The sequence below is a fragment of the Scyliorhinus torazame genome, chromosome 6 (genome assembly GCF_047496885.1).
Source record: "Scyliorhinus torazame isolate Kashiwa2021f chromosome 6, sScyTor2.1, whole genome shotgun sequence".
NCBI classification, from domain to species: Eukaryota; Metazoa; Chordata; class Chondrichthyes; order Carcharhiniformes; family Scyliorhinidae; genus Scyliorhinus; species Scyliorhinus torazame.
In genome coordinates this window covers 75,281,620-75,298,162 of record NC_092712.1, presented here as the reverse complement: position 1 = coordinate 75,298,162, position 16,543 = coordinate 75,281,620, and the positions used below count along the sequence as shown (strand labels likewise).

The 16,543-nt window shown below is 47.2% G+C and overlaps 1 protein-coding gene across 3 annotated transcripts in view; it reads right to left on the bottom strand.

The window, feature by feature from the left end:
- Positions 1-16,543, bottom strand: part of nrp1a (neuropilin 1a) — a 314,669-nt gene that overhangs the window by 134,098 nt on the left and 164,028 nt on the right. For all 3 annotated transcript variants that reach the window (XM_072508335.1, XM_072508337.1, XM_072508336.1), the window contains exon 7: positions 16,259-16,425. In XM_072508335.1, coding sequence (XP_072364436.1) covers positions 16,259-16,425 — 167 coding nt within the window. The remainder of the gene's footprint in view (positions 1-16,258; positions 16,426-16,543) is intronic.

Genomic DNA, 16,543 nt, shown 5'->3' with positions numbered 1-16,543 from the left:
TAGGAGCTAATAAAGATATTTATGGTTAGGCCAAGCAGATAATCCATCATTTTGACACAGTGGGTGCTGCACTAAAGAATTTTTATGTATTGACGTCTCGCAGCAGTTAACTTTTATATAATCGCTTGGGTATGAGCTGGGCTCCATTTATTTTGAGAACTTTTGGAAGAATTCCTTCTTGCACGCTGAATTTTAACTTTAAGAGCTTTCATATGTTCAAAAGCAAGAATGAAAATTAAAATTGGGAAGGTCACATGAGAAATTAGATCAACTGAAGCAATGCACCTCTTAGTATTGTCTGGATTATTCATTCTCTGTTAACTCTTAACAATCACAGCCATATACATAAATGCATTATTTTTTCAGCTGGGTAGGTGGATGAATAAGGTCACAGACTCCTCTTTGACTTCTGACCCTTGTGCGCCATTCCGAAATACAACAGATAGGAGTTGAATTTACTAAGGCAATTTGTCCTCAAGGCAGTGTCGGATAATTAGGGATAAAATAGACATCCAGTGAGTGGATTAAAGTGGAGTTATCACCTCAGCGGGGAGTCTCTGACAATATTTGCCTGGCTTGAAGACTCCAATGCTGTACTGACATTCATTGCCAGTACCTACTTAACCTGAGAAGGTAGTTATGAGCCATCTCATTCAACTGCGGCACATCCTTTAGCCAACAGTATTGCCACACAGGTATTAAGTAGGAAGTTCCAGGATTGTGACACAGTGATAATGAAGGACTGACACCATATGTTCTGGGCATGATGGTGTTTGATTTGGAGTGGTGTGGGTGATGCTACTCCCATCAGCCTACATCTCTTGTTATTTGCAGTAGTCTTCTTCTTCAGCAGCCCCTCGGAGTCGCGGACGACTTGCTTCCACACTAAAAATTAGTTCCCAGGTGCCTGAGGAGTCCAATGCGTGACCCACAGTCTCTGTCACAGGTAGGACAGATGGTGGTTGGAGGAGAGGGTGAGTGGGGGGCCCGGGATGCTACCCGCTTCTTTAGGGTGGGTGGGGTGCCTGTGTTGCTACCCACTTCTTTCGCTGTTGACACTTGGCTTCAGCTTGCTCTCGGCGATGAAACTCGGGGGGTTCAGCGCCTCCCCAGATGCTTTTCCTCTACCACAGGCAGGGCCAGGGTATTCCAGGTGCAGGACATTGGGGCTCAGGAAGATGTGTCTGCTGCTCAAATATAAACACTTAATTGGCAGTATTGGTGAAAGGGGTCTCGCCTGCTGGTTGGAGAGCTGGCCAGGGCCAGTCAGGCACTTAACTGGGCAATAGCAGGCCTGCCCTCAAATCAAGGACCCTGGGATTTAGAAACCCTGCCTGCCAAAAGGTCTTGGCAAACCGAAGGCTTGGAGCTCTTTTCAGCAGTGCTGCTGTCGGTGCTACATCCACTTGAGGCTGAGGATCGCCAAGGATGCAGGCACAGGTAAGTGATGAGTGTTGCCAACGCTGGCTGGACATATTCCAGAAGACATTGGCGGAAGTGAGATTACAGAAAGCTCCAGGAAGTGTCATCACAAAAAGCTCCAGGAACTGACATCATGGAAGCTGGCGGCATGTCACATTTCATAGACTCCCTACAGTGCAGAGGGAGGTCATTCGGCCCATCGAGTCTGCACCGGCCCTCCAAAAGAGTACACTACCTCGGCCTACTCCCCCCCCCCCTATCCCTGTACCACCACGTAATTGTTGCTCACTAAGGGGCAATGGCCAATCCACCAAACCTGCACATTTTTGGACTGAGGGAGGAAACTGGAGCTTCTGGAGGAAACCCAGGCAGACACGGGAGAACTCCACAGACTGCCAGATAAGGCTGGAATTGAAGCCGGGTCTCTGGCACTGTGAGGCAGCAGTGCTAACCAATGTGCTATTATTTTAATAAAAACAAGCCACATCGTGTTTCAAAGCAGTTTTGTTGAAATCTTTCTGCTCCTTAAATGCAAGAAATTAGGATGAAACCTTCAGCCCTGTGGAATGTGAAGTGTCCAAGAGGTCACAGATGGACAGGTGCAATTAAGCCAATATGCTCTATGCTGAGGAACAGATATTCCTCTCAAACCTGTGAGTTTCCCTTACCCTCCACTCGAGAGCAGAGTTCCGCCAGAGTCCCTCAAACTGGTGACATCTTCCTGGAACATTGGTTCATCATAAGCAGGAACACAAACTCTGTGCAGTTAAGGGCAATGGGGTTAGTTTCAGCAGAGTGGGGCCGCTCACCATCCTGGTTCAGTCTCTGTGAATGTGAGTGACAGGTCCCAGAAGCCGAGCGGCACAAGATGTATAGATGCACACTGCTCTAGACAGCGGCATCACCAGAATCTCACCCAGATTGTGAGGCTGGGACTGGAGGGTTCCAGCACAGCACCACACAGCACAGGCAACATTCCAACTGCGGCTGTGTGTGTGTGTGTGTGTGGGAGGGGGGGGGGGGGGGTGGAATCACTGCCACTTCAAACACAATGCATCATCTTGGAAATATTGTGCAATCCCTCGATGCTATCCAGAAAAACACGGAATAAGCACATTCATTTTATCTTTATTTTCATAGCACTCCCCACCCACCTCCATTGCCTCAATGAATGAGTCTGGAGGGACGTCCCTCCAAGTCGGGAGCTTTTCCTCTCATCAAGTAGAACATATTGAGGGCAAAGGCCCTGCAGATGTGCACACGCGGTGCCAGTTACCTGCATTAAACGTGGCACAGACTAAACCAACACAGATGAGAAATAAAAACCGAAAGTGCTGGGAAAAGGTCAGCAGGTTGGTCAGCACCAGTGAACATAGAACATACAGTGCAGAAGGATGCCATTCGGCCCATCGAGTCTGCACCGACCCACTTAAGCCCTCACTTTCACCCTATCCCCAATAACCCCTCCTAACCTTTTTGGACACTAAGGGCAATTTAGCATGGACAATCCACCTAACCTGCACGTCTATTGGACTGTGGGAGGAAACCGGAGCATCCGGAGGAAACCCACGCAGACACGGGGAGAACGTGCAGACTCCACACAGACAGTGACCCAGCGGGGAATTGAACCTGGGACCCTGGCGCTGTGAAGCCACAGTGCTATCCACTTGTGCTACCGTGCTGCCCTGTGGAGAGAGGGTTAACGGGCGTGATTTACTGAAAAAGAAACAGAGACCGCTTTGGGTACATTTAGCGTGGTTCTCCTCAACTCACGCAGCATGTCCGAGAACAACCCTACTATTAAATGGGCTCTATTTCCTTTTGGGGCCTCGGCAAGGAATGCCCTCCGAGGCCACATTTAGCTTCGTTAGCCCGGACTGTGGGCTGGATTCTATGAGCTATAGATTAAGTGCTCCCGCCAGAGGAAACTTGCTTCTGGTGTCCCCTGGCGCTAGGACCAGTGTTGAGATGCGACTCCCTCTCCTTTTCCACACTAGATTCATGCATGGAGGAAAGCTCGCTGGATTCCATCGGAATCCTGGTTCAGGGCCGCTATTTTGAGCAGGTGGCCCAATACTGAGGTCCAGCGGAGGGCCCACTCCCATTCACAATGCAAATCCTGCCCCCCCTCCACTGACAAGAAGCGACACCCTCCCTCCCCACCATGGGAATAATAGGTCACCCCCCACAGCATGCATGCACGAGAGTGAACTGACCGCCTCCCAATCCCCCAGTCCCCCATTAGACCTGCCATCAGATCCCCCATCAGACCCCAACAGAGACCCCCCCCCCCCAGCTGCCCCCATCAGAGACCCCATCAGACTTCTCCCCTCCCCCCATCAGTCACCCCCCCCATCAGACATCCTGATCAGAGACCCTGCCGGAAAGCTGAAGAGCAGTCCAGGCAGTAGAGTGAAAGATCAGTGCATTTTCACTGACCCTTCCCTAACATGTGCTGCCTCAGACAAAAGTGCTTAAAGCAGCAGCTTTTACAATGTCAGAGGCTTCCTGGAAAGCTAAGTACACTTCAAAGGGCTTCAAATACCATAATAGCTTTTGAAATATATATCTGCCATTCAATTTCACACAGCAATACATTGCATTAACCAGTGATTGACAGTTTGATTAGAGCAGAGACAGGTGCTTGGTGGGTTGTTGATCTCTCTTTCCCTTGATGCCTGAATGTATCTCAATACCATGCTGTGATGCTAAACACAATGTTTATAAACACTCTTGCTTAAATTGACAGCTCCTCACCACATCAAAAGGATCTAAGTGCTTTCTGCTGTGAAAGAGGAAAAAAAAGGATTTAGCTGCTTTTGATATGCTGAGGAATGGGGGCTGCGGGGGTCAGGATTTATCTTGCACCAAATCCCGCTGGGAGGATTTCCCGCTGTGGGGGGGTCAGTGCATAATGGGGGAGGGGAAAAAGGGTGAAAACGTGGGCTTCTAGCCTGTCAATCAGATGCAAATGGGTGTTAATCAATGTTTTGCATCCCCTTGCTGGCGGAGGGGGCTAGAGCATCGGAATGGGTGCCAATCCAGTTTTTCTGCCGATGCTCCATTCTCATCCGGATCGGGAAATCCACTACTGGCGTCGGGCAGTGGGGAATCCAACTTATCCTTGCCCCATAGTCCTAAAGTCATTTGTGCAGCACCACTCCTGCCTGTAGCCACAAGGTGGCATTGGATTGGAACCCCTCCCTTGGAAACCCCCGCCCCTCCCGCAAAGCCATGGGCCAGGATGCTGGAAGAATGGGGCTTTACTGAGTCTTCTGACACTGGGTCGTACGGAGACCATAACAGAAATCAAACTAAGTATGTGAAATAATAGCAGATTTACAAACCACTTTTCACATCTATGATGTATTAGATTATTATAGTTTGTGAAGCGATGCTTTGGAATCTTGTGAAGGTGCCCTCCTACTATCCCGGTGTCACGCACAGCAGCAGCCTCCACCTACTTCCACCTCTCATGTGTCATCAGAACCTCTCAACACCTATTCACATGGTTACTGGCACCACCCTGCCGTCACAGTCCCTAGCAACCCATCCACCCCAAGTCAAAGTGCCCATTATTTTATTTCATTGAATAAGATCTGCGATAGTTACCCTAGTTCATGGGGCAGGGTCACAGGGGGAGGGCTGGAATGGGATTGGCAACAAGGGCAAGGGGCTGGTTGTCAGGCCCCTCAATCAGGCACCGAGTGCCTTTGTCCCCTTAAAGGCCTCAATCTGTGGTGGATCAGGAAGGCTGTCCATGAGCCTTCCATGGACTTAATTGCAGCAGAGGCAGGAAGGCAATAGTGTCCCCATCACTCACCTGATTAAATGCCCCCCAGCAGCACCAAACTCACCATGCGGGAGGGCATTAAATTCCACCATTTGTAACAATGTGACTTTCTAAATTCAAAGCAACGCACCACCTATGGCAAAGGAAACCAGGGGAGAAGAGGAGAATTGTTTTTTATCGAGTGACTTGTTATCGAACCTACATAGAAAATACAGTGCAGAAGGAGGCCATTTGGCCCATCGAATCTGCACCGACCCACTTAAGCCCTCACTTCCACCCTATACCAGTAACCCAATAACCCCATCTAACCTCTTTGGACACTAAGGGCAATTTATCATGGCCAATCCACCTAACCTGCACGTCTTTGGACTGTGGGAGGAAACCGGAGCACCCGGAGGAAACCCACGCAGACACGGGAAGAACGTGCAGCCCCCGCACAGACAGTGGGAAATCGAACGTGGGACCCTGGCACTGTGAAGCCACAGTGCTAGCCACTTGTGCTATCGTGTATTTCTTGAACGGGTGGTGGAAACAGATTTGGTAATAACTTTCAAAAGGTAGTTGGTTATATGAAGGAAGCATTTGCAGAGCTATGAGGAAAGAACACTGGCATGGGACGAATCAGATAGTTCTTTCAATAAGCCAGCACAGGCACATGGGCTGAATAGCATCCTTCTGTGATGTATGTTTTTTAATTCTATTACTATGGGACAGTTATCATCATTTATTTCTCCCCTCAGCCCCTTCCATAAGAAGTAATTCCCGAATACCAGAACTTTAATGCAGTATAGAACTCCATCTAATAGTCCATTTGAAGCCAAAGGAAGCCAGATAAAGCTGAATTCTTGCATTGACCTCAAGCCCCAGTTGCGCTGGGATTAGACACGTTTTCTGGACCACCTCATGCTGAGACTCAAAACAGCTTCGTATAAACAAAAGTTTTACCTCTGGGCGCGATTCAGTAGACTTAAGTTAAAGTCCGGTGAACAGCACATTTAGTGGGGTGTTTCTGGGTGTCGGCAGAGCCAGGAAACACCCCACTATCAACAACATTTTGCTGGTTTTTAAGGCCTTAGGGAGATTCTCTGTGCCAAAGCTGCTCTTAGAGGAATTTCTTGCTGTCGAGCTTACCCTCGCAGATCGGGGCACCATTCTGGAGGCTGTCCCAATCTCGCACCCCCCCCTTCCCCTCCCTCCCCCCGTGCCTTTCAGGCTCCATCCCCCCTGTTTTTGTCACCCCCCCCCAACCCCTACATATTTGGGGAGGCCACCAGCTGATACTGCCAGGGTGCCAGCCTGGCAATGCCAAGGTGCCCGGCTGCCAGGGTGCCACCTTGCCCTGTCCGACCACCTGGGGGAGTCCAATGGCCTGGGAGGCCACCGGATGCTGTTAAGACTGGTCCACACAATGGCTCCCTGGCGAGGTCTCCCAGGGGTGGCCGGTGAGTACCGCATACCGGGTGAATCATGCATCCGGCTGTTTAAATATTTGCTCGGCCAGTGGGGGCGACATATAGATTGTGACATGCGGAGAAAGTCGGGTGACTTGCGATTGGTTCAGTACAGAGCCTGATTTTGCACTTCCTCGCAATTCACCCATTGCGCCAGTATTCACGCCATTATATTTACTGAGCCACTAAGAAGCCAGGGACCTCTCCGTGTTATTTCTTTTTATAAATTTAATGTACCCAATTCATTTTTTTCCAATTGAGGGGCAATTAAGCGTGTTCAATCCACCTACCCTGCACATCTTTGGTTTGTGGGGGCGAAACCCACGCAAACACGGGGAGAATGTGCAAACTCCACACGGACAGTAACCCAGAGACGGGATCGAACCTGGGACCTCGGCGCCGTGAGGCAACAGGGCTAACCCACTGCGCCACCGTGCTGCCCTTTCTCCATGTTATTTTTGTATGAAACCATGAAAATGCGAACCAAAAATGTCTGCTACATGGTGATATGCTAGAACTTGTTTTTGTATCTACAAGCCCCCACATTTGGAATGAGACCCATCCCCTCTCTTCTCTACCAAAGGTGAGCACCAGTGGGCGCTGCCTAACATCCTGTCCTTGTCCCTTTCCCAACAAATAATTTGGTGAAGGAGCCTCTGTTCTGTGAGAAACAGGATAAATTCCCCAGTCCTGTCCACTGCAGGAATCGTCGCAGGCGGGACAGAAAATTTGATGGACCATTGAGCGGTCCGTTGACTGTGGGCAGGGATTTCTGCTCCTCCAGAAAATCCCAACCCTGTTTAGTGACCCCAAGAGGGAGAAAAAGAAAATGAGAAGGTGTCTGACTCACTAAAAGCGGTCCTTAAAGAATTAAAACACCCATCAGAAGAGACGTGGGATTAAACTGCTTGCGAACAATGAAATGTTGCAATGTGATGTAGCTGTGTAGAGGAAAAGGGGTGACTAGGAAATTCTACTTCTTCTAAACTTCCATTGTTCTAGGAAATAAGATTCATCTGATGTCAGAACATAACAACGTGGGATTTCCTTAAGATTCCAGCTTCCTGCTCTCGGAACGCTTTCCAGCTGTATCAAATTCCTGCACATGGCTTAGCTCATCCTCCATGCTTAAAGATCTGACATTCCTTTTGTGCTGCCTCGATATAGAAGGTATCGTATATCAAACTCTTAACATTAGTCTTTATCTTTCATTTATCATAAATGCCTGCCATTGATGTCTGAAGACGTTTTTCTGTGAAATTCCAGTCCGAAGAGCATTACACATGACCGCAAATAGATTTGTAATGGTCTACTTCTTGAGGTGGATTCTCCAAAAATGGGGCTATGTCCCCACGCCGGCGTAAAAACGCTGGCGTTCTACTCCAGGCTTCCCTTAAAACAATATTCAGCTATTCACCTACCTGCAGGGGGCTGGCAGGGATCCGGAGTGCTTCAGGGACCTTTGGCTGCAGATACGGGACCCTGCACGTTCGGTTCCTAGTCCGGGCATGCGCATGGCGGACTCAGCCGGCAGACCTGGACCAACAAACAAGGTCCCACCTATTTGCTCCGCTCCATCTGACCCGCCAGGTTGCTGCCCCGGCCGCCCATAAAGGTCCCCCCTGGTGCTTGATCCCCCCGTTCCCCCACCAGGACAGCCGCGGATTGAGTCCGCAGCCAACGCGTGTGAGTCTTGACAGGCCTTACATGGTTAGAACCACGCCATCGGGAATTCGGCTGGTCGGGACTGGAGTATCGCTGGGAGGGTCTCTGGCAATGACCCCCCAGCCGCGCCACATAATTTGGGTACCGGAGAATCGCAGGAGCAGCGCTGGCCCCGATTCTTGTGTAAATGTTGATTCTCCTCTCCTGCGCCAAACACGATTTCGGCATGGGGCTGTGGAGAATCCAGCCCAAAAGGCTTTATGTATGTTTGGGTAGGTGGTGTGCCCACTTCTGGGCATGCAAAAAAGCAAAAAAGACCCAATTTCAGGGTTTCGTACTTTATCAGCACTGAATTATAGGCATCGCCATTTTGGTGTAGGTAGCTTTGCAGGCATTTCGGACAGCCAGCAAAAGTGGGTGTTAGGCCCCTTCTGTATGTTAATTAGGGGCCTCTCTAAATTAGTTTACTCAAAATGGAATTGGTGCAGGGCCTGTCCCACTCAACCTTCCAATACGATGCCAATGAAAGTCACTTTAGTTAGAATGTTAAATGAAGGATCCTGATAAAATGTAAAACCAACACCACATTATGGCCAAAACGAAAAAATATGCCTGTTCCGGGTAGGTAATTAAATTCAAAAATAATTTGGAAGATTTTAAATTCCTTGGTCTAGATCCCTTCAAAGATGATCTCATAACTGCATTGACACCATTATCAGAGTAATAGGGCATATTCCCTCTCACCAATGTTCAATCAGCATTCTCATCCAGCATCAATACTCTATGGGCAAGATTCTCCATTTGGGAGACTACCTGTCGGAGGAGAATTGCTACTGATTTACGTTCCCCCAGGGAGATTTAGGGATTCTCGGGGGGTTGGGGGGGGGTCCCTCAGGTGGGCTTTGGGGGTAACTTAAGGAGTTATCCCCTTGGCTCACGTGGGAACCACCACATCTGTTATTAGTTTGGTGATACCCGTTGTGACCCCCGTGTCACGTGATTCCCAGCCCGGAGGATCCGAAAACTGCAAGGGCCCGGAGAATCTGGGCCAGACCCACTAAATGGATGTAAATGCAGTCGCTTTGACAGCGTCGCGGGGCGGAGAATCCAACCTGTAATTTATTTGACTGCACAATATTCAATGCATTTCTAAAAAAATGGTCTGGATTGTCTGGTCCGTGGCCCTTGTTGGTGGTGGAAATTCCCATTGTAACCATGTTTGGGTGGGTTTCGCTCCCACAACTCAAAGACGTGCAGGGTAGATGGATTGGCCACACTAAATTGCCCCTGAATTGGAAAAAATGAATTGGGGAAATTTAGGAAAAATTATTATTTTTTTTTAAACAGTATAGGGGATCCTGGGCTTCATAGGGTACAAATACAAGGAAGACCCAAAGATAAACATTTATAAAACACTAGTTTGACCTCAACTGGAGTATTTTGTCCAATTCTGGGCACCACACTTTAAGAAAGGTTGTGAAGGTTTTGGAGAGGGTACAGAAAAGATTTACGAGAACACTTCCAGGAATGAGGGGCTTCAATTATGAGGATAGATTGGTGTTGTTCTCCTTCGGCGAGATCGAGAGGAGATTTGATAGAGGCAATCAAAATCATGAGCAATCTCGGCAGAGTAGATGGAGAGAAACTGTTCCTATCGGCAGAGGGATTGACAACCTTAAGGTGATTGGCAAAAGAATCAAAGGCGACATTTTTGTAATGCAGCAAGCAGTCTGGTCACTACAGTATAAGAAGGATGTGGTCATACTAGAAAGAGTACAGAGGGGATTCACCAGGTTGCTGCCTGGCTTGGAGTGTTTCAGCTATGAAGAGAGGCTGGTTCGGCTGGGGTTGTTTTCCTTGGAGCAGAGAAGGTTGAGGGGGGACCTGATTGAGGTGTACAAAATTATGAGGGACATAGATAGAGGGGGGGAAACGCTTTGGAAATCAGAAGCACAAAGGGACTTGGGGGTCCTTGTTCACGATTCTCTTAAGGTTAACGTGCAGGTTCAGTTAGCAGTTAGGAAGGCAAATGCAATGTTAGGGCTAGAATAAGAGACCAGGGATGTAGTTCTGAGGCTGTATCAGGCTCTGGTCAGACCCCATTTGGAGTATTGTGAGCAGTTTTGGGCCCCGTATCTAAGGAAGGATGTGCCTGCCTTGGAAAGGGTCCAGAGGAGGTTCACAAGAATGATCCCTGGAATGAAGAACTTGTCGTATGAGGAACGGTTGAGGACTCTGGATCTGTACTCGTTGGCGTTTAGAAGGATGAGGGGGGATCTTATTGAAACTTACAGGATACTGCGAGGCCTGGATAGAGTGGGCGTGGAGAGGATGTTTCCACTTGTGGGAAAAAATAGAACCAGAAGACACCATCTTAGATTAAAGGGACGATCCTTTAAAACTGAGATGAGGAGGAATTTCTTCAGCCAGAGGGTGGTGAATCTGTGGAACACTTTGCCGCAGAAGGCCGTGGAGGCCAAATCACTGAGTGTCTTTAAGACAGAGATAGATAGGTTCTTGATCAATAAGGGGATCAGGGGTTATGTTGAGAAGGCAGGAGAATGGGGATGAGAAAATATCAGCCATGATTGAATGGCGGAGCAGACTTGATGGGCCGAGTGGCCTAATTCTGCTCCTATGTCTTATGATCTTATGGGATTTGAGGGGAAACCTTTTCACCCAGAGGGTGGTGGGAATCTGGAACTCTTTGTCTGAAAGGATGGTAGAGGCGGGAACCCTCACAACATTTAAGAAGTATTTAGATGGGCATTTGAAATGCCATTGCATACAAGGCTACGGACCAAGTGCTGGAAAATGGGATTCGAATAGGTAGGTACTTGATGGCCAGCACAGACATGGTGGGCCGAAGGGCCTCTTTCAGTGCTGTAAAACTTATGACTCTATGGATAGGATCTGGAATGCCGTCTCTGAGAGGATTATGAGGGCAGATTCAATTCTGGCTTTCAAAAGTGTATTGGATAAGTATTAAAAATGCAGGTTTATGGGGACAGGCTGAGGGAGTGCCACTAGATGCGACAAATTCAATGGCCTCCTTCTGAGCTGTGACCATTCTCTGATTACCTGTGTGTTTCTGAACAAATTTTAAAAAGAGTTGTCAAACAGCTTTTCACAAAGATGATACCCCTTTAAATAAAGGAAATGGTGCAGATGGATGAACGCAGCTCCACAGCTGCTGCCTTGAACATATTAGTAATGGAAAAGGACGTAACAAAGTAAAAAGTCAGTTTTGCAAAACACCGAATAAATGACTGATTGTAAAGAAATGCTAATCCTCTGGCATGTCAAAAATGGCCTAAAATCAAAATCAATATAGAATAATTCGCTAATGAATTTCATGTTTACCTTTCTTTGGGCCTCCAGTAAAGGATTAATGATAATGGTGTTTTAAATTATAAAGTCAATACAAAAAGCAGAATTAGACCTGAGACTAAAAACAGATGTGGGGTCTCTTACCCTGACAATTGATTTGTTCTGGGGATTAGGCCTGACTGCCATTACAGCTATTATGAATCTTTAATCTTTGGGATATTTATAAATAAAAATACATCCATATTTCTCTGTGAAATTAATTGGCACCGTTTAAAACAATGGCCTATCTATCCACAGAGAGAGAATATTTCTGATAATTGTGCTGTTTCTAAGACCAAAGCAGTTGCAAAGTGACTTAACGGGCTGCTGTGCACTCCAGTGGGAAGATTCAGACGAGGCTGAATTTTAAAATCAGTTGGCAACAGCCCCCCACAAAACCCTCACTGCTGTAAGTCGCCATAGTTCCAGATGACCATAGGCTGCTTTCCCCTATGAGGGGGAGAGCTGACTGGTGGTGATTTAACCCGAGGGTCACCACACCTCAGGCAAGGGGCAAGGTTGAGAAGGCGGGGCGGCACGGTAGCACAAGGGGCGGCACTGTAGCACAGTGGTTAGCACTGTTCCTTCACAGCTCCAGGGTCCCAGGTTCGATTCCCGCTTGGGTCACTGTCTGTGTGGAGTCTGCACGTTCTCCCTGTGTCTGCATGGGTTTCCTCCGGGTGCTCTGGTTTCCTCGCACAATTCAAAGATGTGCAGGTTAGATGGATTGGCCATGCTAAATTGCCCTTTGTGTACAAAAAATAAGGTTGGGTGGGGTTACTGGGACAGGGTGGAGGTATGGGCTTAAGTAGGGTGCTTTTTCTAAGGGCCAGTACAGACTCGATGGGCAGAATGGCCTCCTTCTGCACTGTAAATTCTATGATGAAGGCCTTTATGAATAACTTCAGCCAGTGCGGGAATTGAACTCACGATTGGCCTCACTCTGCATAACGAAACAGCTGTCCAGCCAACTGAGCTAAGCCAGCCCTGGTGTGTTGTCATAGTGAACACAAAAGTGAATTCATGGGGACAAAATAAATTGCGAATTGATCCAAATCTTTTTTAAAAATCTTACAGTGCAACTGAGGCCAGGCTATAATCATGAATGTGATGGCATTATTTGAGTTCATAAGGATGAGGGGGGGGATCTTATTGAAACTTACAGGATACTGCATGGCCTGGATAGAGTGGACGTGGAGAGGATGTTTCCACTTATAGGAAAAACTAGAAGCAGAGGACACAATCTCAGACTAAAGGGACGATCCTTTAAAACAGAGGAGCAATTTCTGGAGCCAGAGGGTGGTGAATCTGTGGAACTCTTTGCCGCAGAAGGCTGTGGAGACCAAATCACAGAGTGTCTTTAAGACAGAGTTAGATAGGTTCTTGATTAATAAGGTGATCAGGGGTTATTGGGAAAAGGCAGGAAAATGGGGACGAGAAAAACATCAGCCATTATTGAATAGCAGAGCAGACTTGATGGGCCGAGAGGCCTAATTCTGCTCCTCTGCCATATGGTTTTATGGTCTTATTACCAGTAGACATGTCTACAGCATATAATAATGATAATCTTTATTGTCATAAGTAGGTTTACATTGCAATGAAGATACTGTGAAAAGCCCCTGGTCACCACATTCTGGCGCCTGTTCGGGTACACAGAGGGAGAATTCAGAATGTCCAAATTACCTAACAGCGCATCTTTCAGGACTAGTGGGAGGAAACCGGAGCACCCGGAGGAAAGCCACGCAGAGACAGGGAGAACGTGCAGACTCCGCACAGACAGTTACCCAATCGAATCGAACCTGGGTCCCTGGCGCTGTGAAGCCACAGTGCTACCGTGCTCATTGTGCTCAAACATTTTGGGTTGAATTTTCTGGGGGGGATTCTCCCAACTGACTAACGTAACCTCAGCACAGAGGGTGGAGAAACCCTGGGAATATGACATTGACAGTGTTCCCGCCATTTTTCTACAGCTTTCATGGTTATGCTTCATAGTTATGGCAGACGATTAGAAGAATATGGAAATCTACCCTTGCTGTACTGTGATACTGGCGCCAGGAAATTTCTCAGTCACATATTTGCTCTTCTCCGTCAAATTTAAGAATTTTCAGACTGAAAGTTCCCAGTGGAAATAAATATCTCTACTTTACCAAAGGCAGAAAGATATCATGTTATCTTCTGTCATGTTTTGGATTACTCTTCACTGCACAATTTATTTCAAAAAAACTATTAGTTTTACAGCCTCTAACTGTGGCTTGTCATATATGTATAATCAAACTCATATCCCAGCAATAAAACTTGTTAATTTCTACCTCACGCCTCAATCTCATTACGGCTGCCGTTCACTTTAATGTGTCACCCAAAACTAGCTTACCAAAAACACCATTGCCTTCCTCACTCTGTATCAATGTACAGCCAAAGCCCCCTTTTCAAATCAGTGTTATTCTATCAGCACCATACTTTTGCACTATACAACATGGACACATGATTTCATAGAATTTACAGTGCAGCAGGACGCTATTCAGCCCATCGAGTCTGCACCGGCCCTTGGAAAGAGCTCCCTACTTAAGCCTCCACCCCATCCCCGTAACCCAGTAACTCCCCCTGAACTTTTTGGACATTAAGGGCAGCGCCACTCCACCTAACCTGCACATCTTTGGACTGTGGGAGGAAACCGGAGCACCCGGAGAAACCCACGCACACACAGGGAGAACATACAGGCTCCACACAGGCAGTGACCCAAGCCGGGAATCGAACCTGGGGCCCTGGAGCTATGGAACAACTGTGCTAACCACTGTGCTACCGTGCCCCCCCAGGTAGCACAGTGGCCCAACAGTTTGTGTCTGTAAATCCTTTATACCAACCAATAATCCGATTTATATTTATCCAACCTGTTCTCGTATCTTTTCATCTACTGATCCATTAATGGCACATCCACCTTTCCCATCCGATTTTGAATGTAGGCATTTTTGTCTTAACCGCTGATCCTGTAAAAGGCCTACGTCTTGCTAAATTCTCACTTCCAACCAAGTTTTACCCCCACTTGCTGTCACCCTGCTAATTCCACACCTTTAATCCCCCCCAATAATCTTTTGTCCAAAGTTTTTGTTTAGCCCATGGACGCTATATTCAATGCATTAGCCTTTGACCATGTCAGTTGCCTCTTCAAAGTATTCGACGATTTGCCAGGGACGATGGTGATTTTTAAAATCTGTGCAGACTACATCGGTTTTCCCATTTTTTGGAAACGTAGTAATTTCATAAGATTTAAAACCTTTCTCTTTATTAAATGGTAAAATGAAAGTACTGACGTCAATGGAACCAAAGAGTTTGGGGAATGTGTAAAATGGGCTGCTGATTCGATGTCGCCTCCACAAAGTCATGGGGTGGTGCTGGTGTAGCGGTAATGTCCGTGGGCATGGGTTCAAATCCCACCATGGCAGCTGGTGGAATTTAAATTCAATTAATAAGTCAGAACTATTAAGCTAGCCTCAGTAATGGTGACCATCTATTTATCATTGATTGTTGTAAAAACCCACCTAGTTCATTGATGTCCTATTGGGAAGGAAATCTGCCTGTCTACACTTGGTCTGGCCGACATGTGATTCCAGACACATAACAATATGGTTGACTCTTAACTGCCCTCTAAAATGACCGAGCAAAACCTCTCAGTTCAAGGGAAAATTGGGGATTGGCAACAAATAATGGTCATGCCCGTGACAGCCAAATCCCATGAAAGAATAAAGAAGTCAAAATGATCCCCGATGTGTGTTCTGATGAGAGGTCACAGACCTGACATGTTTCTCTGTTTCTCTCTCCACAGATGTTGCCTGACCTGCTGAGTATTTCCGATATTTTCTGTTTTTATTTCAGATTTCCAGCATCTGAAATATTTTGATTTTGCCACCAGTACCTGATCTAGGCATGCTTCACAGAATCAAGAATTGTAACGGTGCAGAAGGACGCCATTCGGCCCATTGTGTCTGCATTGGGCTTCAAACGAGAACCATGACTTAGTGTCATTCCCCTGCCTTTTCCCCGTACCCCTGCACATTGCTTCTATCCAAATAATCATCCAAACTCCTCTTGAACCTGCCTCCACCGCACTTCCAGGCTGCACATTGTCGACCCGAATCACTCAGTGTGTGAGAAATAATTTTCTCACATCACATTTTCTTGATGCAGACTTTGGGGTGCCCTTGTCCCAGCACTGACCTTACTCAACGCAATGAACATAGATTTTACCCAGTTAAACAGATAAAAAAAGAAAGAACATGGATCTGGTAACAGTGTGGAAACAGATTGCATTCTATCAGTAGGTCTACTGAAATGGAAACTGTATCTGAAATGTTCCATTGGCCCCGGTTTCGTGACTGCGACGGAAGGAAATGACCAGCTCAGATGAATTGTTTGATGTTCAGATTGAAGAAACACATTTCACTCTATAGTGGAAAGCTGAAAGTTCTTTGCAGCCACAAGCCTTCTTATACGACAATACGGACAATGAGTGCAATTCACCAATGGCAGTCTGAGCAAAATTAAATCTCATCACTATGTTTACCTGTATCCATTGCTTGCTGGAGTCAGTCGATGGTGTCCATGCATTTTCTGGATGATTTAGTCTTGATCTTTCCGGGGACCAGTTGAAATTATAATTGCTGGAGCTCAAAATTTGATCTGGGCGAATCTTGCCTGATTCCATGCCAAGTGATTCATTACAGTTAAAGTCTGGTTAGGAAAAGAAAACACAGGTAAGAGTACCTAAAATCCAATTACCCGAAAACTGGCAGTGTCTGACACCCCCAGCGCCGCTGCCGCCGCCTCCCCCCCCCCGCCGAATCCAACC